This window comes from Phragmites australis, chromosome 19 (genome assembly GCF_958298935.1).
Source record: "Phragmites australis chromosome 19, lpPhrAust1.1, whole genome shotgun sequence".
In the NCBI taxonomy this organism is placed as follows: domain Eukaryota; kingdom Viridiplantae; phylum Streptophyta; class Magnoliopsida; order Poales; family Poaceae; genus Phragmites; species Phragmites australis.
The window spans coordinates 16,599,473-16,625,121 of NC_084939.1; the positions used below are offsets into that span (position 1 = coordinate 16,599,473).

General features: G+C 42.9%; 1 protein-coding gene, 1 long non-coding RNA gene and 1 pseudogene across 7 annotated transcripts; all 3 read left to right on the plus strand.

Moving 5' to 3' along the window:
* The first annotated feature begins 178 nt into the window (after nt 1–178).
* On the plus strand, nt 179–5,504 carry LOC133899964 (uncharacterized). 5 transcript variants are annotated; one of them, XR_009906473.1, is made up of 5 exons: nt 179–489; nt 767–1,266; nt 2,071–2,088; nt 2,177–3,575; nt 3,825–4,083. It is a non-coding gene; the product is annotated as an uncharacterized LOC133899964 (long non-coding RNA). The 5 variants fall into 5 exon arrangements; XR_009906472.1 differs by adding an exon at nt 4,714–5,504 and having other exon boundaries at nt 767–3,575; nt 3,825–4,243; XR_009906471.1 differs by having other exon boundaries at nt 767–2,088.
* A 6,752-nt stretch (nt 5,505–12,256) lies between these two features.
* LOC133899974 (transcription factor MYB54-like) lies at nt 12,257–14,685 on the plus strand. Of its 2 annotated transcripts, none has more exons than XM_062341024.1 (2): nt 12,257–12,564; nt 13,831–14,685. In XM_062341024.1, exons 1-2 carry the CDS (start codon nt 12,402–12,404, stop codon nt 14,466–14,468), a joined length of 801 nt encoding a protein of 266 aa, XP_062197008.1. In that variant the 5' UTR covers nt 12,257–12,401; the 3' UTR covers nt 14,469–14,685. The 2 variants fall into 2 exon arrangements, with proteins under 2 accessions (XP_062197008.1, XP_062197009.1); XM_062341025.1 differs by having other exon boundaries at nt 12,261–12,568.
* Nucleotides 14,686–17,136: 2,451 nt separating this feature from the next.
* On the plus strand, nt 17,137–19,387 carry LOC133900213 (mitogen-activated protein kinase kinase kinase 17-like; annotated as a pseudogene).
* The last annotated feature ends 6,262 nt before the right edge of the window (nt 19,388–25,649 follow it).

Genomic DNA, 25,649 nt, shown 5'->3' on the forward strand with positions numbered 1-25,649 from the left:
CTGCACCCCCATGCTACTGCTCGGCGGCCACCGCGACGGCGCCCGGCGACGCCCAACTGCGAGGACTGCCGGCGCCCAAAGGCACGCGCTTTAACAGTTTAACCCCGTCCTCTCCCGATTTCTTTGCATCGAAATAGATGAACTGATGCTTTTTGTATGTCAAACCGATCGAATCCAGGGTGGAAATGCGGAACCCCACGATGCGTATTCTGAGGTCTTGGTTGGATTGGGTTCGCGTTGCAAGATCTATCGGATTATTAAAAGAAATACTGCGGTGGTGCCCTGATTGGAATCGCGACGGGGTTCGATGGAAATTCAGTACAATCTGAAATGACAATTTCGTTTCTCTTCCCAAGGGATGCTTCCCGTTCTTGCCTATGGTTATTGCATTCCGATATGCGTGTTGAATTTAGTTGGTTTCGTTGTACCCTGTCCAGCAGATGGGTCTTGAAAGGTACTCTGCACTCCAATCTTCAAGGCAAACGCAAGGTACAGTACGCCTTTAACATCCCTCGCAACTCTGTGACGCTATTATCCATGTCATTGAATTTGGGATAAGTTTCTGCTGGTGATACGTAACTTAGCTGTCAGCATACTGCAGTGCTAGTAGCAAAAGAAAATTGTAGTGCTATCTGACCTCAGAAAAAAAAAGATGTATTATTAATTATAGCAAAAGAAGGCTAATTTTCAGTCTCTCCCTTGTTTCTTAGTTACATAATTTATTTGGTTCTCCATGCATGTTGCTAAGTATTCTTGAATATTGCAGGTCTAATGGAATAACTGCTGAGATGTTTCAAAAAGAAAAAAAAACATGCGTAAGAAAACGTTGAATGGCGAAAAGGAGGGGTGACGGAGAGGAATGGTGGCGCGCCTCTGCTCCACCGGCGGAAAGGAGAGGCGGCGGAGAGGAGGGGCGGCAGAGAGGATGGGCAGCGGAAAGGATGGGCTGCTCCACCGGAGGAAAGGAGGGGTGACGGAGAGGATGGGCTGCTCCACCGGTGGAGAGGAAGGCAGCTCCGCTTGTTGTGACCAGAGGCTCTGTGTGTTGCTCCTCTCAAAACCCTCTATCATATGGGTCGGGCGGTATCCCCGTCGTATCCTCTTTATTTTGTATTTATTTTAAATCGAAAATAAGGGATACTTGGGGATACGTGTATCCCCGTATCCCTGCGTCCTGGACGGCGATACGACACATTTGGGAAGTATCCGTGCAACCCAGCTAGCGATACTATATGTTCCGATGTTGCTATCAATCCTACACACAAGGTATATGATATCAATAGAATTTGTGTAACTTTGTAACATTTGTCATAGCTGCTATCTTGCGTTCGAGATAACCAATTTGTTGGAAACACTGTAAATTAGCTGTCATGTTGCAACATTTATTATACAATAGCTACTTACTTTGTATTATGAATTATGACACAACTGATTGTTTTGTGTCTATAATGTACATGGTTTAGTGAAATTATTATTTCAAGGCTCATATCCACCGAGCGTGATGCTCCAGAAGATTTTTCTTATAGACCTTGAAGTAGTTAAAATATTTGGAAAATTGCACTCTGGCAATTAGATATGATGTTGTTTGCTTAGGAAGAATCCCATGACAAGTCCCGATTGCAGCCTTCTTCTATATACACAGGAAGTTTCTCTGGCGCTTCTTTCAGCTTGATGATAATATGATATCAGCATTGATGTTGTCAAACAATGACAACAATCGGTTACTATTGGCATTTTGGACACTTCGGTCCCTAGCTTTTTGTCTACTTTCGTTCAGCAAGGCTCTTAGTCCAGTGGTAAGGTACGGGAGCCTTCACTAGCTACCGCGGGTTCGAACCCCGTCGTTCGCACCATTGTTAAAAGGTCTCCAATGAAGACCCCGAGGAGAGGGGATCCGGTGCTTTAAAAAAATAAAAAATAAAAGTAAAAATAAAAGGCTGTTTTTTTTTTCTTGTGATATGTATGTGATAATGAAGTTATTTTTCTAGTTTCAGTTTATGTGTTTCTAATTATTGCTCACTCCTGTGCTGTTACCCCACTCTCTTACGGAAATCTTTTAGTTTAATGCAGATTCTGGGAAATGCCTAGGTATGAAGATGGAAATATGTTTTTATATCCTTCACTGTCCATAATATTGACCTGATCAATCATTCCTTGATTTTTCTTTACACTTCAGAGACCTTTCTATCAGATGGATAGCATACCTGTTGCCCAATACATGGATGGCAGCACACATCTGCAGTTGACTGATTCTGAAGGATATCCTCAGGCTTTACATTCCTCTGACAATCTTTAGCTCCTAACTCTGGTGTAACAGTCAAGTATGCTAACTGAAGCATTATTCTGCAAAGATAAAATCTAGAAGAGGCGACTGTCATTGAAACACCCTGGCTTACAAACTGGATATATTTCCTAAGGCTTTTTATTTTTTTTTGAGTGGATTTCCTAAGGCATATTTGGGTACTATTCCAGTCTCTAGTGTGTCATTAGTAAACTTCCAAAGGATGTAATGGATCTGACTGGTAAAGTTAGAAGTAATTCTTTTGGATTGGAAAAAAGATTAATCCAAGGAGGAGGACTATTTAGTATGTCAACAGGATGAAGAGAAGTATGTTGCAGGTAAACGATAAATGGACATTACACTGAATATGAAGTTTTGGTATCTTACTACTATTATCCAGACAGGCCATAGTGCTCCGCTTATTTGGACTGCACTGAATTATATCCTCCAACTGCTATTGTGAGCAGGAACCAGCTGGGGATCTATTTCAATAGTTCAATCAAGTTTGTCCTGAAAGATGGTATATGTGTCATGAACTATCCAATTCCCATGTCAAAAGAAAAAAAAAAGCGTACCCAATTGTGATACTCTGCAGGAACTTCCTCATATTTCAGTTGGAAAATCAATGCCTATTGAAATAAAGGTGACTTTGTTGACAATCTCCTGCTGCCTTTACCTTAAAAGGCTTCCTCAGAGCTACAGAAAATGCAAGTTGTACTGCAAGAATGTAGGCAATGTAATGGACGTGAGGAGGTTCAATTGAGAAGAAGAAATAAACAAGATTCCAATCTAGTTGGGTATCCTTCCATTCTATCAGGTGTATAGTTGAATAAAATACAATTTCAAGAGATGTTCATTTATTTGGAAGAACAGGGCCATCCAGAATCGAAAAATACTTTTGTGGATTCTCCCTGATGATCAGCTACATACTAATGTACAAATCAACAGAGGCAAAAGGAATCCAAATGAATAAAGATATGTGCATCCTCATTCTAAAATCATTTATTCGTTCGTGCGCTAGTACACACATTCCATATGGGACAAACTGGAATGTGCCAGTAAGACAATAATCACCAGATACTTGCCAAGTTTCAGCATACATAAAAGAACAGTGACTGTAAAACTGCTGGAGATTAGTGAGTACAGGCATCATATTGACAACTTGGTTGTTCACAAATGAAGTAGTTTTCATGACTCCAGTCCAGTGCAACGGATGAGACACACAGGCATATAATCAAAGATTACTCAAAGAATAAACAGTTGGAATGGGGGGACATATACAATTTTGTATCAGGTCCTGCAGTTGTTGATGTTACTGTAAATTATATATTTACTTATAGTTGTGTAGCTCGTGAGGAATCTATGAACTATCTAAAAAATTGTTCAATCACTGGGGGAATCAAACACCCAAGCAAGCAGTAAGCTGTGCGTTTGCACAGTGTTTCTTATGTGTGACATTTTTTAAATCAATATCGGCAACCTTAAATCGTTAATATTCTGTTTTCTTTCAGTGACAATGGGTTCTGAATCTATTTATTTGCAGAAATTGAACTCTGAAGATGAATGCATCAAAGACCAGGGCTAAGCAGTCGTAGGAAGCCTGCAACTGAACAAACTGACGTGAAAACTTCAGTTCTGGAGCAAAGCTAGTTCAGAAGATGTCAAGACATTCCGTTTGCTGGATTTCATATTTGTGGGTATCATCTATCATGTGAAGATGTCATACAGATGGATGGAAGCCTGAGATTTGAAGTTATGTAACATTGATGTGCAGCTGTTCGAATGCATACATGTTTGGTACTGATCTTGAATTCAGGTTGATTTCAAGAACATGGCAGCGAGACTCCTCTGACTGAATAGCAAATTGGCCGAACCAATGTGTTAGATTCTGCGTATATGGATGTGGGCTGAAGAAATGGGCCAACCAAGCAAATTTACCTCTACCACAAATTTCTTTTACATGTTAGTTAAATAATTTTGCTCTACACAACGTTAAGCTCCAAATCACCACCAGTTCAGACAAGATCTATTTTCTGCATGTACAGTTCATTAGGCAATTACCTCTTGCTTTTCTTGACAAGACATTGCAAATCTGCCCTGCTAGCTCTTCCAGACAGAAGGATACAAAACTGAATGCACATGCATATGCTCTGTAAAGAACAGCAAACGGTTGGCAGCACTGTTTGATCTCTGACATAGGCCAGCCCTAATTCTGGGCACCAGTTATGGTTGCTGCCCCGAATAGCACCAGCCTTCAAACACTCCTATCACCACTGTCTGTATACTGTTTATGCATATATATAAAAGTTAGATGCAGAAGTGGCACTAGTTTATGACACCATGGTTTACTGTTGCTTGCATGCATGCACTGGCAAGCAGAAGGGTTTCCTGTTGAATGAATCTTGGTTTTCATAACTTGTAACCGTGTGCAGGCTAACTGCTTGGAGCCTTGTGTGTGGCTCTACTTAGTAGGACCGGTGGTTACACGAGCACTGCGTGGGCGGAATTCATGAAAGGTTTGTTTGTTTACTTTTGGGTGGTGTAACTTACATTCTTGTTGCAATGTTGGCTTGTTTGCAGGAAGGCGCTGGTTGGGGAGAAGTAACTGTTGAAGTGAAGCTTGCAACCAACCAGCTAAAACCTTTTGTTTGTATCGTTTCATTTGCTTGCTTGCTCCGGGTAAAGCGACATATTTTGGACGTAAGCAGATGTACCCGGTGCAAACGTGCAAATTCTAAGCCAGGGTTCCAAATTTCTTGGTAACCGAGTTTACGGTGGGTGCCAGGCAAAATAATTCGAGAAACCTATATTTTTTATTAGATACTTGAAGAGAACAAATTTTCCACAGAGAAGTTTTGCAAGGAGAGTATTTGCACTCTGTGCGTGCTAGAGTTTGCATATTGCACAGAATTGAACTGTGCAGACGAGTGGGCAAAGAAGTTCAGGACCGACAGGTTGGTCCCACGTGTGTCTGTGCACTAGAAGCTTGGTTGATGGATCAAGTGATTGTCCTGAGCAAACAAGACTGATTTGGTCCAACCTTGTTCAGCTAGCTGATCTACTTATTGCTCCTGAGCCGTGAGTACGTGTGTTTCTGTATATGCAAAGTTAGGTATGACTTGGCCTTTCTTGAGTCTGAATTCAGTTACCATATATACCTGCTCACCATACAGTAACAATTGTGCAGTACATTCTGTTACTACATATTTGCAGTAGAATTTTTGTGAAGAATTGTTCCTTAAGAGCAAACAGTTAAGCCTATTATAATGACTGTTAACAACGACTTACTATCTAACAAGGATTAACTACTTCCTTTCGGAGTAAATTAAACGTTTGTTAAGATTTGATCTTTTCAACGAACATAGTTGAGAATTTGTCAAAGCTAGCGATCGAATCCGCGCGAGCAGTTTCCTCTTCCATGCTGTACGCGCTTACACGAAGATGCTGGACGCGGCAAGTGCTAATGACTAAATAACCTCCCATGCAAAAGAATCAAATTAAACTAGTATTTTTTATGAGAAAATGTTGTGCTAGCTGCTTCTGTGTCAGCGAACTGTCAGCACCGTTGCTCATGGTATATGTATATTTATTAAAATAATTGTGGACCATCTTTGAAAATAATGGGGAAAAGAATTAATACATGTCACGCATAAAAAAAAGTACTCTGGTTTGAGGCTTTCCAGGGGAAAACAAAATGGAAAATTGCTTGTGTAGATCCTAACCCAGTTCACTTGATTGCTCCCAATCTCATGAATTTTCTCTTCCATTTCATCGGGCAATGATTAAAATGTTACACGCAGAGTTAAAACCTAATTGATGTTTATCCTCCTTTTTTAGACTCAATTCCATCACGACTTCCAATGTGCACGTGCATGTACACACATGCAAAAAAAAAGGTGGTTTCAGAGGTACCTGTGTTGCACTGCAGCTGACCTGGTCTGGTCCAAATTTTATAGTGTACATTCCAACCTCATATAGCAAGCTACAAGATTTGATTGGCAAATTCATCCATCCAATGGACTCAATTGTGTAAAACATGAGCTTGCAAACCAACTTTGCATGACCTCTAATTATCATGCATGCATGCATCCAATTAATCATATAAAAGCATTTTCCCATACATTTCTTAATGCTTAAACATCCTAATCTCTTAAGTAGTTGGGGCATTGAATAGTTTATATATACCTTAACTTGTTAACGATGAATAAGAAAGCATGTACTTTGATGAGTTCGTTTTCTTGTTATTCCCCTCTCTTCCGGTGATTGGTTACGAGTCCCTCTCAATGCTGAACAATCTTCCCTTGCTTTTGAACATGAATCCATTGGACCGTGCATTTCTTTCTCATGCCTACATCACACCCCACGCACGGCGTGTATGTTAATCCCCTCCTGCTGAGTAAAGAAACCGTTTAACAATCACAATTGGACACAAATTTCATGTTAGTTTCCTAAATTAAGCAGACCTTACATTACCGTATATATGGATCAATTGTCTAGTAAGTTGTTTAGCTTTACAGCATGGACAAATGTTCAGTTACAACAGGAAAGGAGCATGCCCAGATAATAGAGCGCCAAATGTTTGTCATATGTTCGAATAAGTCTAAAGATATCTATCATCCCAATAAATATATATTGTATTTTTCGTGAACTAGGATTATCCCATCAGAGAATCTAGAATAACTAGGACCATCCAGGTCATCGACACTGCAAACGACAAAATGTAGAAGCCTTCTTGAAGAAACTAAGGTTAATAAGAACGAAAAGAAATAGATGATGCGACTATATATTTACTAATTATGAGACCCTAACGCCTCCCATTATCTTGTCTTACTTTGTCAAAGCTCACAATCTTTTACCAGCCAACACTACTGCAGAATACCTCATTAGTGTCAGTTCAAAATAGCCATCAGTTGCGGGTTTGAATCGGCACTGATTACTCGGCACTGATAGTTAGTGACTATCAGTGTCGAGTATGAAACCAGTACTAAAAATCACTATCAATACCGGTTCCATCCACGAACCGGCACTAATAATAAATTATCAGTGCCGGTTCTAAAATAGAACCTGAACTAGTAGATATCGGCAGTAAAAAAAATTGCACAATCTAAAATGCATCACATGCACATGTATCCATTCTTCTAATATTTAAGTCACGATAAACACGTAATACATTAATTCAAACTTCTAAAATTACATCAAATACAATTACATACATAGTTTATCTAAAATTTTAACTACAAATATTACATCAAAATGATTCAGTGCATAAATGAGCGCACTGTTGCTTCAGACGGAAGTTTCATTGGACTTCCGTAAATAACGAAACTGTTACTATCACACTGAAACATAAGGTTTGACTGGTACTTTCCTTCCTGGACCTTCCTGCATTAAGGATCAAGTAATGTGTACCCCCACGCTGGGCAATAAGACGTATGATCAAAGTCAAGCTGCAATCACTCCGCATCTGAGTGTTTCAGTAAAAATCTTATAGACAAAGAGCAATAATATAGAGAAAAATTTAATATTATTGAAATAATCCTAGCTACAAAGTATAGGTTGATGTCACCAACCGTTTCAGCTGCATGTAACCGTAAGAGTCTAAGAGTCATTGCAAGCACATCCTCATTTTGTTCAAACGCTTTCAATTTGAAATAGCTATAGTCTAAAAACATGTATCTAAGTTGTAGATTAACCGATTGTAGAAGCGCATGAACAATAGATTTTTCAGCCGTAAGTCTTTGATCTGTTTCGGAGCATGATGCTGTTAAAGTGATATATCCTTCTTTAGGAAAAACAATGCTAAAAGAGATAGTGATTTTTATTTTATTTTTATCAACCAATATGCTCATCACCATAGGTGGTGTGCCACCAAGGTCCGCAATAATGCCATGTAGCCATTGTAAATAAGGAAGCATCTACATCAATCGGCATGTTAGTTTCTAAATTTGTTAACTATAAACTGCAATATTAACTGACCCTCTTATAATTTATAGCAAAGAGATTTTCATCTCTGAGCATGCAGATGTACCTAAGACAAGTCATAGGTACGTCTACATGCTGAAAGAGAAAAAATATCAATGCCATATCAATTGGCACATGTGGATAATCTCGCAATTATGTCAAGTCATCAATTATAGAACAAGGAAGTAACAAACTAGTTACTCACTGGGAAGTGATGGTAACATCTAAAACACCGATGTAGCAATACACATTTAATAATAAGCCAATATATTTTGAACTAAAAGACATCTAATTTCAGGACCTAAATTGGCTAACTAAAATTGCTAACTACATTTTTCTAACTACAATTTGCTAACTTGAATTTGAGAACTAACCCAGGTGTTTCGTAACCCTTCCGGGTAGGAAGAGGATACATCGTTGAGGATCTAGAGGTCGGGAGTACGAGAGTGGTCACCCGGACCTGGGTGACCGGATAGGATGGAGCGACCGTCTCTATGCTACCTAGATCTATGCCCTCTACCTCCATTGTCTCTGCTGCTCGCCATGGGGATGTCAAGGAGGCGACGAGGAGGCGGCGATGGGCCCGCGCATGATGAGGATGAGGAGGCGGCGACGGGCCGATGCACGACGAGGATGAGGAGGTGGCAGTTGGCGTGCGACGAGGATAAGGAGGAGGCGGTCGGCGCGGGATGAGGAGGAGGAGGCCACGGTAGGCACGCGATGAGGACGAGGACGAGAAGGTGATGAGCTGATGCGCGACGAGGAGGCTGCGGACGGGGAGGAGGCGGCGGCCGGGGAGGACGAGCGGCGTCAAGTTGAATGGAGCAAACAAGGAGAGCAGCTAAGTGCTAGATATAAATATAACACAGGCATCAGTGTCGGTTCTAATTTCAACCAGGACTGATAGTGACTATCAGTACCAGTTCTAGTTCTAACCGGCACTATCAGTGCCGGTTCTTAAACTCCCATGCACGAGCAATAATTGAGGCGCTAAGAACCGACATTGATAGGCACTATTAGTGTCGTTTTGTGGCTATAACCGGCATTGAAGTATCAGTGCCGTTTCGTGGCTGGAACCGGCACTGATATTAGTGCCGGTTCTTGGCACCTCAATCGTAGTTCACATGCAGGAGTTTAAGAACCGACACTGATACGTCAACTGTACCGGTTACGCTCGAACCGATATTGATGAGGCGCTACTTATGATCTGTTCTGTAGTAGTACAAACACTTATGCAATACTGCATTGATCTTGTGATTCATTGGCTACCTTTTTTCTTCAGCTCCACAACACCCTTCGATCATTAACAAATCTTTCCAAAAACCGAATCAATTCCAAAGCAACAAGCTAAAGCTCCACCCTTGGCAGATGCCATGTCATCAGACTGGAAAACTATATTAGGTACTAAATTATGGTTTTTTATTGCCAGCGGTTGCAAGTGCGTTGTCATGTTTTCGTGAACGGAATTACGGACCTGAAGCCATATACAAGTCATTGTTAACATGTCTAGTTCGGTTTTCAACATCGATATCTCGCAGGTGAAACTACTTTGACTTGAAAATTGAGAGAAGCTGCTATGCTTTTAATACTGTATATGCTAAGGAAGTGCAATTAGTTCATTGCTTGCATCCCATTTTAGGTGTCCTTGTCAAACTTTTAGATAAGCTGAACCTGATTGCCTACAATACTATTATTGGTTATTTATATTTCGATGTATATATAGATGCACAGCTAAGTGTTTTGTTAAGTGGTGTATCAAATTTCCACTATTTGCTTTTGTGGTCTCGATTTTCTCTATTGTTGGGACCTACTTGTTTCTTGGAACTAGCTTTTGGCCATGGTTCATTACTTGAGCTAATCAGTTTCTGTTTTTTTTTTTTTTGCTCAGACACATTTGCATGCCTCACTAGAACTAAACAAGAGCCAACAATTATGAGGCCGTTTATTTTTGGGACTATGGATGAGGAGCCAGCAGAGTCCCATCAATCAGTTACTATCCATCTTGGAGAATGGAGATTATGTTGAACAACTGGGGATATTTCGGGTATGCAACTGTAAGAGTCCTGTCCTCAAAAAAAAAAAAAAAAAGGAGAGCCCTAAGCTTTTTTTTTTGTCTAGTCAAGGTTACCTATCTTTTGTTCTGTTTGTCAACACAATTGTAGAAAAATAGTCTAACAGGTATATATCTTCATGGGTTTCCTCACAAAAACGATTGTTTTTTCATGTTGTTATGGCAATTTATTTATTATGTTGTTGCATAGATTGTAAACTGCATATATCTTACTAAAAGAACTAATAAATACTAACATTCCACAATTTACCACTGAATAACTTGCTATATATGTTCCCTTATATGTTATCATTGTGTCGATGACATATGGGTCTAGGTCTTATATGTCACTCTCACAATGAATAATATGTTATAGATTAGACAATTATTCGGTGGTATATTATTGATTTATCCATATGAAAGTGAATATCCATGAACTGATGCCAAGCTAATTAAGTTCACATTTTTTGCTGGGGCACGTAAAGTATTTTTACTATTCTGAAGTGGTGCTATTTAGGTGCACAGTGCACCTCTACAATTGCTTAGAAATAAACTTCCCATGTATGAAAATAACATATGAAATTATGCATGCAACAGCATGGATGTAAAGCAGCTAATTAAATCTCCTCTGCGCTTTAGTTTTGTGTGTGTGATGAACATAAAAAATTCTCTTCAAAACACGCAGAACTTAAATTGATAACTACAGTTTCAAGGATACGTTCCTTTTTTTTTTTTTTGGCATAGTTAGAGGTTTAGATCAATCTTTGTACTGGACCATCACTTCTCTCTGCATGCCAAAGGCTCACTACAAAGTACCAAGTCATCATGGTGCATGTTTTACTTCATATCCCCCATACACAATGAATTGCGAGTGACATGGATTCTTCAATGCATCCCCCTTTTGCGTAGCATCCCATGCTCCAAGACTGCGAATCTGGGTCTTTTGATCAAGATGCAACCAACCACCTTTTGTGAATGCTAGCTCATATGGCTTTACTAGGGTTGCTATTTTTGTGTATGGTTGTAATGGCAGAGCTAGAACGGTTTGCCTCTTAGGGTGGACTGAGATGTTGACTAGCTATAACAACTTTTTCACCCTCGCAGTTTTCTTTGCTATGCAATTTAACTGTTCTTTTTATCTAAAACATGTTTTAAGTATTAATAAATTAAATAGAGATGATGATTTTGATATGTGAAATAATAAGAGGAATTAGACAACAATAACAAAATAGATCTGAATATGCAACAAAACTAAAGAAACAAAAATAAGTAAATAAATTTTATAGGCAATAGTCGCATACAATTAATATCCGAGGCTTTATTTATTGATCGGAGTTTAGAATGGTCATATTTGAGAAACTAGAATATAGTCATATGTGATTGTTCACCATACTCTTTCATTACAACTTTTATTTAAGCCATAAAACCTTACAAATTGAAATATTTGTCTTTTATATGTAGCAACAAACATGTATGCATATCAGTACGTACTACTAATTGCTAATTGCACTTGATCACAGCCCATTTAGTTTTCCTATGGGTCATGACCTTTCCATAATGGATACGAGCGTAAGCAACACGTACACAACGGCATGATTGAGGATTAGATAATACCCACTGCTTAAAAATACCGACGATGTCTTTCATTGATGAGAATATTGTTAGAGGAGTTAGAGAAGAAGTACAATATAGAAGCTAGCTAGTAACTGGTGATAGGTTTGTGTTGGATGAGAGCTGTGAGAAGAGTGGTCTTTGGCAAATAGCCAACAGCATACAAGTTGGTGTGAGGGTGCAATGACATGTAGGCACATTCTTAGATCAGCACCCCAGCTCTCTTGTCGTGTAAAACTAAACTAAAGGGACCTCCCATCCAACCCTAGAGACTAGAACCAACAACAAGTTTACGTGTATATATATATGGACTAACTCCCTTGCCATCTCTCTCTCTCTCTCTCTCTCTCTCTCTCTCTCTCTCTCACTCTCTATATTCACCGTTTTGACTAGTCTGTAGATAATAGCTCAATAATACACAACTGTTCTTCGTCTCGCTCATCAAAACTAACTTCGAAGCTTGCTAGCCAGGCATTACATTTCTTGTTCCTGGTAAAGATGGCATCCTCGTCGACGACGAATACATCGGATGGCGCAAAGTCGTCATCATGTCCGAGGGGCCACTGGCGGCCTGGGGAGGACGACAAGCTGAAGCAGCTCGTCGACAAGTATGGCCCGCAGAACTGGAACTCCATTGCTGAGAAGCTGGAGGGGAGATCAGGTTGGTGGGTTTCTTTGATCATCTCTTCCCTTCGCTTCTTCTCCTACCTTGCTTTCTTTTTTAAGGAGAGACCCCACCATATGCACGTGTTTCTGAATTTTCTGCATGCTTTGATTTGTGTCCGAGATCATTTGCACACTTGAATCCAGCCATGGGTCAGGTTGATTAATTTCTACGGTCATATTGTTCTTTTCCGCGGCTGACATCTCAAGGAAATTTCCATTCTTTTATAGAGGAGGGAAAAAATATCTTGCTTACATGTGTTAGTTCTGGGCAATAGATTTGACATCTTGCATAGTTTTTGGGGAAATAATTTGTTCATGCGCATACTTTAATCTGAGCACATCAAGAAAGCCATGCATCCAATTGATTCGAGCATTAGTCTTGTTTGAGCTATTTAGATTAATTTTCCATAGTTGATTTCAGCATATATCTTGGAGACAGAAGGAAAAAAGCTCGTCTGCTAGTACTGAGTCTTTCTTCTGATTCATAGTACTTCAAAAAAGATTAGCATCAATTTCGAGACAATGGATCTAAAAAAAAATCTCGAGACAATATACCATATTTAATTAAAATGACTTAAGAGTATTATGAATGGTAAAATTATGAACATTTATGAATTTGGGTATTCATGTTCAGATGATATTTAGTCGAAAAAAAATCAATAATGAGTATTTACGAATTTGAACAATTTCATGCCCATTCAAATATATCTCTTGAACTGTTTTCTCTCTCGTTAATTTCTTATTTTAAAATTAATTAACACTTGAAACATTTGTTCCAACGGGAACACATTATGAATACATGGTTCATGCAATACGCCCAGTAAAGTTCTTGAATAAGATGTATATATCATACGTTTTTGCTCAACTCTTGACCACCTCTCAAGCATCTTTATTTTCCCCCTTTTAAATCAATATTAACCTCCAATTCCAATTAACTTATACAAACGAGGGAGAAGATCAACCATGTTATAGATTTTTTTAAAAATAAATTCAACATGCACGCACCGTTGGCTCATCTGATGCATCCACTCATGCCTGCCGGTGTCAAGAGTTGATCACCTACACACCACTAAATTTTTTCACTTACCTCTCATGCCATGCGTGCAATAAATCTTCAAGCAAGCACCTTTCTGTGCCCCATCTCTTTTAATCCTGTCATTCCTAAACTAACAGATGGTTAGTTTCAGATGATTTCCTGACCAGATAATTAAACTAATTAAATTTCTGATATTAATTTGTGTGGAATTGTAATTGTGTGTAGGTAAGAGCTGCCGGCTCCGGTGGTTCAACCAGCTGGACCCCCGGATCAACAAGCGGCCGTTCACGGAGGAGGAGGAGGAGCGGCTCCTCGCCGCCCACCGCGCCCACGGCAACAAGTGGGCGCTCATCGCCCGCCACTTCCCCGGTCGCACCGACAACGCTGTCAAGAACCACTGGCATGTTGTCATGGCCCGCCGCAGCCGTGAGCGTTCAAGGCTCCTCGCCAGGGCGACGCACTCCTCGTTCTCACCGTCCTCAGCGTATCCCTTTGGCGCCGGCATGCTGGCGACGAGCTCGCTCTGCTTCGGCTTCTCAAATCCAAGCAGCGGCGGCGGCAGCCTGTTCAGCTCCCCGGCGGCTGCTCCTCCACTGTTCAAAAGCTATGGCGCAGCTACAGGCGGAAAGGTCTTGACTGACACGAATTTCGAGGCGGCCAGGTACAGTTACCGCGGAAAGCAGTCGGTGGCGCCTCTCTCCATCACCTTCTCTTCTCCAAGAGAAGCGATAGCCATGGATATTGGCCATGGCCTTCGTGGCGGCCGTGAACATCACCAGAAGGATTACCATGCCGGCGACGGCGACGAGAAGAGGAAGGACGTGCCGTTCATTGACTTCCTCGGCGTCGGCGTGTCCTCGTAAATCGCATGCGTGGTAGACCAATCGGAGATCAATCATTTGCATTGATCGGTGTTGGTTAATTAGGGCATCATTAAGTTGCATGCAATAGTTCAGGAGAAGTATGCAGGGTAGGTGCATCTATCGTTGATGATTAGAGCTTGTTGATGATCATGTGTTGATCGATCGCTCAAATAAGGTTTGAAGACACATGGCTAATCTTATTTACCTAGTTACTGAATTCTTGTGTTATATTTCTTATGATCAGTTGGTGAAAACAGATCCAATGCGTTCAGAGATACGGATTACACTACAAATAAGCAAAACTTATGGAGTGCTCCAGATTAGTTCACATCAGATTTTTAGATGGGACTCTAGAAAACTAAAGATGCATGGTCCTAACTACCCCTTCCTTCCGGTGCTATTTTTGTACCAACTAAACGCACAATAGGTTAATTCATATGTTTAAATTGTGATTTCTAAATCAAATGTTAAATGATGCCAGTAGATTAATATATGCTATGCTTTCATTTTAAGTTTTGATTGTACAAGTTCTTACCACTACTCCCAAAATGTTACTGTTGAGACAAGGCAAAGAATATACTCAATCAGTAGAATTATAAAATCAAATAGTTAAGATGCTGCACGCCATTAACTGTATGCTGTAAAATGCTGCACAGAATGATTTATCCATATTAATGGCATGTCGTGCTAAATATCTCACTCCAAAATCTTTTGTTACCCATTTGATGTTAGAGGAAAAAACTGTAGTCATGCCATTGAACTGTAAACATGCAACCCAAAAAAATCATCCAATTAACATCCAGTTTAATTAACTTACGCATTAATAACTGCCTTCTGTTTTCTTCTAGCTACCTATTCCAGTAAAAGTACAACTGACCAAACAATTGTGGTGAGTGCTACAAATATGAAGGAGCACTGCTGCTCCTGTCTTCAATTCTTTGACATTTATATTCAGGCTGTTTTAACTCCTTGCCATTCAGAACACATAGTAGCTACATGTTTTTTGTTCCTTCAAGCAAAGGGAAAGCTAGATTAGGCAACAAAACTGGCTGTTTTATAAGTAGGTCGACAGAATTTTAAAGATGTCGGTTAAAACATTGGTCATCACATGTAACTATCATCATAAATGTGTGTAACAGAATGCACAATACATATCCAAAGTGAAAAGAAGTAAGACAGTTGGTGAAAAAAAAAATGTCATTGTTCGGATGTTAACATTTGGCGTGTAACATGGTTGCTTGCTTATTTGGCTAGCAAGCCTAGCTAATGATCTTTCTTGCGATATAATGTAATTAAAAGAGTGTGGTTCTTTATTTTCCAAAATATATGTAATTAATATGTGCTGCACTAGAATTTGACTATCTGTTCTAAAAAGTATTTAGATTGGTCACAAGTATAAAAATAGTATTTGTAAATCTGGCATCAAAAGTATTTCTTAAGTTATTATTAGCTTCTCTTCGAACATACCACTACAAAACGTTAACAGGCTAAAGCGACATATATATCTGGAAACAAATGTACATTTTGTCGATGTTTCGAGTAACAGTGTTTCTAGATGGTAAAATATGGATACGTATCCATAATTCATAGGTCCAAAAAAAAAAATCCATAATTACATATCACTTACATTCTTTAGAAAACATTACAAAAATAAGACGAAAATAGGGTCTCACAATGAAACTCTTTTTGGTGGGCTAGCGAAGTCTTTGAGGTACAACAACACCGATTATGGTTCAAATTCTAGTGCTCCCATTTAGAATATGTGTCCCGGCCTCTTGGTGTGGCCACATCGTCCTCATTTTCTGACCATTTGATGTGATGTGTGCGGTGAAGACCATGATTACAAGCTCTGCATATTTGCAAACGCATTTTTCGAGCCGTTTGATGTGATGTGTGTTGTACGGATCCATAATTACAATCTCTGCATACTTGCAATCGCTATCATCAGCTGAAAATGATATAGCCATGGTACCTCAAGACAGTGGTAGCATACATACAAGCGTATCAGACAGCTGAAGACTTTGTGAAGGACAACAATAGGATTGGACACCACATAATTTTTTAGTCCTCACTCTTTATGAGATGGAGCTCAGCGTTGTTTCACCTCATATTAATTTCAGCCTATTCATAATTTGTAGTGTTCTTCCTGGCGGAGCATGATCCTCACTCTTTATAAGATGGAGCTCAGCGTTGGTTCACCTCACATTAATTTCAGCCTGTTCATAATTTGTAGTGTTCTTCCTAGCAGTGCTTGCCTGCCTAATGCTTCTCTTGCCTATATAAGCATGATGCTGCCTTCATTCCATCGCACCCCTTCCCAAGTGCTTGCCTTTATATGTTTGACGTAGTGGGGTTATATGGCCATGTCTTTCTTGAAACCCTCTAATGACTTGGGGTTATATGGTACAAAACTATCAGGATGCAATGGCAATTTATCAATTCTATGACATTCAGACCTATTTATTACTTTTACTAGTATATATAAACACACGTTCCTACCACAGAAAAGAATCAACACGATAATAGGTAGGCTAAGCTCCACAAGAGTCACAGGGAAACATAAAACCACCACACCACACCACCACATTGCAAGAAACAGAGGGGAGGGGATGGCACCGATGGCCATGATAGGGAGGTGGACGCGGGTGCGGATGCTTGACCACGATACATGGGTGCAAAGGTCTTCCTCACCATCGATGAGGTGTCAGAGGAGCTATTCGTGGTCAAGTCCGCCGTGGCGGTGAGCATGGTGGCACTGAGGAGGGAGCAATGGGTGATGGCTAGCATGCGCTCATCGCACGTCGTTCCCTACATCGGCAGTTGAGGGGGCTAGGGTGGGTCGTACCAATTGTTCATCGAATTCACGCCCGGCCGGTCGCTCACCAACGAGGTTGCTCGGCACGATGGGAGGCCCAAGGTGCATGCCGCCCATGTGTATGCGGCGGACATGGCTAGGGACCTTGCGTATGTCCACAAGATGTGTCTCGTGCACCGGGACATCAAGGCGAGGAATGTCATCATCAGCGCCGACGGTCGGGCCAAGACCACGAACTTCGGGTGTGCAGGATGAGTGGCGGGTTTCGGCCGGCTGATCAGCGGCACACCAGTGTTCATGGTGCCAGAGGTGGCACGCAAGGAGGAGCAAGGGTCCACGGCTAATGTCTGGGTGCTAGGATGTACCGTCGTCGAGATGGCCACTGACCACGCGCCATGGAGCGACATGGACGACGTCACTACTGCAAAAAGGCACAAGAGTGCTAATTGAAAAATGGCTTAAGTGCCTGTTTTTCAACCGGCGCTCTTTACTCGGCACTAATACTAAGTATTAGTGCCGGTTGTGGAAATGGCATAGAAACTCACTATCACTGCTAGTTCGAGTCACGAACCAGCAGTGATAAGTGGATCGCGAGCCAAAAAAAAAGAGCTAAGCTGGCTCGAAATCAAGCCAGCTCGACTGCCTGTATGCTGGCGTGCTCCACCGCCGCGTCACACAACTGCCACCAAAAGCAGAAGTAGCTCGGCCACGTGCCGTCCATCCTCGACGAGCACCTGCTCTCCTCTCTCCTTTGCTCTACCGGTCCTCCGTCAACCTCTCCCGCCATACGAAGACAAGCACAAATCGACACCTCATCCATACGAACACAAGCAGAAATCACCTCATCTCAAACACAAAAACACAATCAAAGCAACTATCTCATCCATATACTAACAAAGAACAAATCAACTCAAACCCAGATTATGAGGCAACGCATAAATAAATGGCATCAGACTATGAGAAGTGCCCAGTAGCATGGACAAGGCGCACACGGGGAACCCGAGATCCCATCCCCTGCTGTTCTCCACCCACACGACAAACAAGAGCCCTACGAAACTGCCTGGCGAAGCTCGCCTCCCCGGCCAAGGTGTACCAGTTGAAGAAGCTTGCATCCTGGCGCTGCTCCATGGGGTTGGCTGCGTCGAACTGGTCCCCACCAAGCGTCGAACTGGTCCCAGGCGAGGAGCCCCTAGCCCCAGCACGCTTCGGCTCTATTCGGCGCTCCATGGTTGCGGAGGCAGGACAAGAAGAGAGAGAAAGAGAGAGGGAGAGAGGCTGGGAGATGAACGAGTGTCTGTGGTCGAACAAAGCCAGCGGAGAGATAAGGGAGAGAGAGCCGACGGACGCGACCAGAGCCAAAATGGAAGTGAAATAAAATCTCAGGTCCGGGAGTAGTATTAGTGTCAGTTTTTGCCTGAATGGATGGGTGGATGCCTAATTTCGCTACGAATGGGCACTGATACCCTATCAGTGTCGGTTTTAGCCCACCCGGCACTGATACTCTATCAGTATCGATTTTAGCCCACCCGGCACTGATACTTTATCAGTGTCAGTTTTAGCCCACCCGACACTGATGAGACGACACTTATGACTAATTCTATAGTAGTGTGTGCTCGCCATGGTGTGTTGGATTGTGTACACACAGATGCCATGCCCGAGGTCCCCCCGGTGGCTATCCACGGAGGCCGAGGACTTCTTGGGCAGGTGCTTGGCAAGGCGTGCAAGTGAGCGGTCCACAACGGCGCGGCTGCTCGAGCACCCATTCATTGCCTACGCCAGGTGCGTCGTGAAGGGTAGATGGGTGCCTCCCAATAGCACGCTAGACACGACATTCTGGGAGTCTGACACTGTCGATAGCATGTGGTTGCAGAGCACGACGGAGAGGATTAGGGCGTTGGCCTGCCCTGCTTTGGCACTGCCAGACTGGGACTCCGATGATGGCTGGATCGATGTGATCTCCATGCGAAGTGAAGTATCCGACGTATCGGCCATGCCGGGAGAGGAGATGGCTGGCATCGACGGCGGTGTCATAGTCGAAGAAGTGAACACAGAGTTCGACCCCCTCCACATTGATGCGGGCAGTGACGATAGTGCCACACTATAGGAGAAACCGATGCTTCAGTTGATGAGCATGTAAGGCATGTGCGTGTAAATACAGCCCGTGATGATGAAGTTCCATGTACTTTACTGTGTGACACAGACAATGAAATGAATTTTGGGCGTCCCCATATTCTTAAATCTAGAAGCTCATGTTCTTTTGAAGCCACTCAGTTTCTCAAGTAGGAAGCTGTATTCATTTGAACACTTTCGTTACGTGTAAGTGCTATAGTATCTCGATTTCTTTTGAAAGGTGTAAGTGCTGTTTCGTTTTGTAGGAAATTGTGCTGGCTGGCCAACTGATCAGGTAACAATAGATGATGTGCATTATATTTAGGGGTCAAAAAAAAAAAAAGATGCAAGAGTGATTTATAAACATTTGATAATATTAGGAGACAGATACATGGCAATGTTTGGGATTGTAGTGTATTTGGTGGTTTGTTCACTGTGTAGTAAAACTTTTAGCCGAGACTGCATATTACGGATCTCCTGCACATAAGTGATAATACTGTAGGACTCTGTCTTGGCACCAAGGACGAGTGAAAAGATGGTGACTTTTGAACCCCAGAACTGTAGTGATTAGAAAAGATACATGCAAATAACTCCTGGCCATATAGACTGGTTTAGACCGGGTACACCAGTCTACACCAGGTTCTAGACGATTCTAGATAATTTTAGATCAGGCTCTAAATCAGTCTATACTAGTCTAGATCAGTTAAAGCAGTTTCCATACCGGTTTTGATCCGTCTAGACCAGTTTTAAGATCAGTTAGACCGGTTCTTAGATCAGTTCTAACCACTCTAGGCCAGCTTCAAGACCAATTAGACTAGTCTAGACTAAGTCCTATGCTAGACAAAACTAGCCTAATTTGGACTAGTATTGATGAGTTAGAGCAATCTAGATCAGATCCTAGATCTGTCTAGGCCAGGTTATAGACTGGTTTAGACTAGTTCCTAGATCAGTCTAAAACAGTTCTTAAATCAGTCTAGACCAGTTTAGATCAGATCTCTAAACCAGGTCCTAGACCAGTTTAGATCAGGTACTAGACCAATCTAGACCAGTTTCTAAACCAGTTATACAAGTTTTTTGACCAGTTTGAACCAGTCTTGACTAGTTTCAAGATTAGTCAGACCAGTCTAGACTAGATCGTAGACCACTCTAGACTAGTTTAGACCAGATTTTAGACTAGTACCTAGCAAATCGAACCTGTATAAAATGGAGAACCTCGAATATTCAGGCTCGAATCGATGACTGTACCAATAACCTTGGAGCCTATTCACCAAGTACTACCAATGTGAACTGAATATAGTTTCATAGTAACAAACAAAGTTGCTGAGGAACAGTTAGCAGTAGAGAGAGCATTAATTGTCAAACAAACATGTTGTCTCTGTATACTCATTAGGCATATATGTTCATGGCCACATCTCTTGCGTTTCTATATAAATACATATGTGCGACCTTTTGGGGGATTATGGAATATAACCTTTATGATCACCTATTTTACTATAGCTCAGCACAATACGTCACCATTTCTTTTTTGTTTAAGTGAATTTGTTTGAAGATGTTCACCATACGTCTCCACGTGCAAGGCATGTGCAACTTACATGTATAACCATCACAGGTCAATTCACATTGATTACCATCTTCAGATTTGTTGGTTAGCTCTTGTCTCAATTCATGCTACACAGGTTAACTCATATTGATTATTATTGTAGCGAAAATAATCCTATTAAGTCATGATTGTGATTTTGGTGATTAATAACAAGATTGTCAATGGAACTAACATGTTTATCAAGAATATATGTTAGTAAGTCTCATGGATGCAATACATGAAAAAGTTACTGCACCTGGGATAAAGTTGGATTAAATTGGAGAAGTCTCAGGAAGATTTGCCTCACTGTATGGTCTGGTGCTCTGGGTGTTGAACCCACCAGAGCATATTTGGCAAAGGGGAGAGAGGCCTGGAGATCTCACCGGAATGTCCGGTGATCAAAGAAGATACACACGGGAGAATTTTGTCCAGAGAAGGTTACAACCATTGAAGTTGAAGATCAAAGCACCGGATGGTCCGGTGATGAAGGTTGTACACACCGGAGCATTATTTTCAGAGAGGGTGTGTCGAGGGTAAATCCATGACAGTGATTCCAGGGTGTGTTGGTGGGTGCGTGAACGACGTTTCAGGGAGAGAATGTGTCCATTCATGTAAACGAAGGATTTTGGGACACCGGGGGTTATACAGGTTCGGATCTCCCGGAGGATAACAACCTTACATCCTGGTTCTTTTGTGTGTTATAGTAGATCTCACTTGGTTATAGCGGTGTTCTAGAGGATTGCCACAATTGATCTGTCATGGCTTTACAACGGGATCTTCATCCCTTTATATAGTAGGGAGAGGGAGAATTAACATGCCGGTTCTACACAGATGGCATCTGCTCATTCTAATATCTATCTCAGATCATCATTACGGAGTAACGAGCATGTAACTTTGCTCTGACAACATTGTACATCGTGCAGCCATGAGCTGTCTTTGCCCAGCCTGTAGAACCTTATCCTGGTGCATTTAATGTGACGGGATGGAACGGTGCACTCCTGCACTGTCCCTGTCTGCTTGCCTGTGCGCGCCATCCTCGTTCACTTGCCTTTGCGCGCCGTCTTCGTCCACTTGCCTCTGGGCGCTGTTCTCGCCCACTTGCCTCTGCGCGTTGTTCTCGCCCACTTGCCTCTGCACGTCGTTCTCGCCACTTTCCTCTGTGCGCCATTCTCGCCCACTTGCCTCTACTGAATGGCTGATAACATCCCATCTGTCGTATGACGCTGCGCCAGCCTGTAGAGTTTCACACCGTAGCCTTTAAGGCTACGGGATGGGACACACCCCCTGCACCACCCATGACCTTATCCATCGGGGCTGATGCCTGGTGAAGAGGATTGTTCGGGCAAGTGTCCAATCAGGTCCTGCGATTAGGGGGGCTGGTCGTGGGTTTGTGCAAAGATGCGGCAAGATTGGTTGCTGGAGGCTTTGCATCGGTCGGGGTAGCTCATCGACCGACTAGATTTTTTAGGAGATGTTCCCCTGGCCGTTTGTGTCCTACGTGGGTCCGTTTAGCCAGGGTATCCCTTTACTTGGTACACTAAAAGTAGCCCCCAAGCTCCCCTGTGATCGCGGTTCGGCCTGATCCTACCACCTGGGTTGTAGGGCCAACGCACTTTGCCCTAGGAGTGGTTATTGTCATCGTCTGTCCTTAAAGTTTTAACCTTTGAGCTCCGCATCATAGGGGGGGGGGGGAGGTTCAAATGACCTGAGGGATTCTTGGCTTTCTCTGCGTTCTCCTTTGGGTTTCGAGCGGTTTGAAGGTTTGTTGTAATCTTTTTTAAAGGACGGGTGTTTGAGGGTCTTCCGAGTCCTTCTTCTGCATTCTTTCCTTGTTTTGAGCACTCTTGCGCCTAGAGTCCAGTTTCTTCGTCCCGTCTCGTGCTCAGCTCCATAGAGTAGATGGACCTGTAGGTCATGGAGCGTTCCCTTCCTACCGGAGAGGTTGACGATTTTAGATGAATCGATGGAGGGGGTTTTTCTTCACTCCCCAGATCTGCCTGCCATGGTCCTTCAGGGCGAATCTTTTGTCGCGGTCCTGATCGCGAGATCAGGGATGATACCCACTCGAATGGTGCCTACGACCGGCAACTTAGGCCGTTCTTCAGAAAGCCACCCTTTGTAGGGCCGTCTCGCTTTCCTACCTGGGTGGACCCCTTGGCCGATGTCATCGATATTTCAGATGACAAGGGGGGATTGTTTGGAACCTTCTAGAGAAGAAGATCGATGAGGAGGAAGAGTTGGAGAAATGGAAACAAGGTCTTCGGGGCATGCTGGGGCTGGTCAGTAGCCTAGCAGGGCTTTTGCGTCGGTCGCGCATCTTGGCCCCTATGCTGGTCGCCGCTTGACCCCTGGAGCAGTCAGCTACCATCCCGGGGAGGAGTATAAGGGGTTACTTGACTTGTTCAGGGGTGGATAGAAGTGAGTGTATGGTGGGTTTTACACGTTAGCCTCACGCTGGTCTCCAGGTTAGGTAGTAGCCGTCAAACGCGGTCGGATGCTGTGGTCGGAGGTCCAATTTGCGAGGAGTCCATTTTGGTTAGGAGGTTCTACACAACAAGGAGTTTGGTTTTTAATTTGAGGACCTACATGTTGCATTTCACGCTCTTCCGGAAGGTCCTACAAAAATAGAGAAAACATGCCCTTTTCTGAGCGATCCTACACATAGAACTTGCACAATAGAGCAATGTTCCAGGAGTTGTGGAACTTACGGCCATCCTCTATGGCTAACTTGACCGCTCTAGGTCGGTTGACATTGACCACCTTGTAGGGTCCCTCCCATTTGGGGGAGAGTTTATTCCGACCAGCCTTATTCTGAATTTGCCTAAGGACGAGGTCGCCTACGACCAGTGTTCGTTGTCGTACCCTTCGGTCATGGTAGCATATGAGGCTCTGCTGATACTGGGCGGCTCGAATCAGAGAACGATTGCGGAACACTTTGATTAGGTTTATGTTGTCCTCTCATCACACCACTTGGTCGTTGTCCAAGTAGTTGCTGACTCGGGGTGATTGGAGGGTGATTGGAGGGTGATTTCAGAGGGGAGCATGGCTTCCACACCAAAGACCAAGAAGAAAGGGGTTTCAGTCGTGGCCTGGCTGGGGGTTGTTCATAGAGACCAGAGTATAGTGGGGAGTTCGTCCACCCAATGCTTTGAATAGCTTTTAAGCTGATAAAAAACTCGGGTTTTGATTCCTTGTAGTATCATCCCATTTGCCCTCTCGACTTGTCCGTTGCTTTGGGGTGAGCCACAGATGCATACCAAACCTTGGTCCCGATTTTCTTGCAGTAATCTTGGAAAGCACTACTAGCGAATTGAGTTCCGTTGTCCGTGATTATGCGGTTTGGACTGCTAAACCGCACTACCAGCCCCCGTATGAACTTAATCGCTGCTACAACGGTGATCTTCCTGACTGGCTCGACCTCGATCCACTTAGTAAATTTGTAGATTGCCATGAATAGGAACTCAAAACCGCCTGGGGCTTTTGGGAATGGTCCCACGATATCGAGCCCCCAGACAACAAAGAGTGGTATAGTTTGCAGTGCTTAGGCTGGTAGGTTGGTATTTCGGCCGTGGTACTGGCATGACTCGCACCGTTTCACCAGCTCGCAGGCATCCTGGAGGGTAGTGGGCCAATAAAATCCTTGCCGGAACACCTTTCCGACCATTGTGCAGTATGAAGCGTGGCTACCACATATGCCTCCATGGATATCATAGAGAACTGTGCTCCCCTCTTCCTGAGTGATTTATTTCAGTAAGAGGCCGTTGCTCCCTCGGTGGTAGAGGCGTCCCTTTACCAGGGAGTATCTTCGGGCTTGCCATGAGACCTTTTCTGCTAACACATCATCATCAAGGATTGCTCAGTTTTGAAGGTAGTCCAAGATCTGATCCATCCAGGTCATACTTGAACTGAGCAGGATGACCACATGATGATCGCCCGAGGTTGACGGCATCGAAGGAGGCGTTGCCTCCAAAGGTGTTGCCTCGGGTGCTTCGTTTTTAAGTGGAGCATCCCCGTCACCTTGGCCCGAGGCCTTGATGGATGGTCATGAGAGTCTTTCTTCAAAGACTCCGACCAGGACAGATTTTCGAGAAGAAGCTAGATGGGCTAGCTCATCGGCTAGGAAGTTGTCCTTGTGAGGGACGTGTTTGACCTCAAAGCCGATGAAGCGTTGCTCTAGTTTTCTCACTTCGGCGAGGTATGCCGCCATCGTTGGGTCAGAGCACTGAAACTCCTTTTGCATCTGGTTTACAACTAGTAGCGAGTCTCCTATCGCTAATAATCCTTTAATCCCAAGTGTGGAGGCTGCTCGCATTTTGGACAAGAGGCCCTCATATTCAGCAGTGTTATTAGTGGCTGGAAAATACAATTGAACGACGTACCTGAGGATGTCACCAGTGGGTGAGGTTAGAACCACTTAGCTCTAGCTCCCTTTAGCATGAACAACCTGTCAAAATGCAAGGTCTAGTGCTCGTCTGCCTCCGGTCGCTGCGCCTGCTCGGGCTCAGAGGATGGCCACTCGGCTACGAAATTGGCTAGTGCTTGGGACTTGGTAGAAGTTCAGGGGACGAACTGAAGGTCGTATCCCCCAAGCTCTACTGCCCACTTTGCTGTTCTCCCTGTTGCATCTCTATTATGGAGAATTTCCCTAATTGGGAATGAGGAGATCACCTTGATTTTG

Excerpts from the sequence above, each read along its gene's own strand:
- LOC133899974 (XM_062341024.1), top strand. The coding sequence starts at position 12,402 with ATGGCATCCTCGTCGACGACGAATACATCGGATGGCGCAAAGTCGTCA. Across the intron at positions 12,565-13,830 it reads GAAGCTGGAGGGGAGATCAG|GTAAGAGCTGCCGGCTCCGG; the intron begins GTTGGTGGGTTT and ends AATTGTGTGTAG.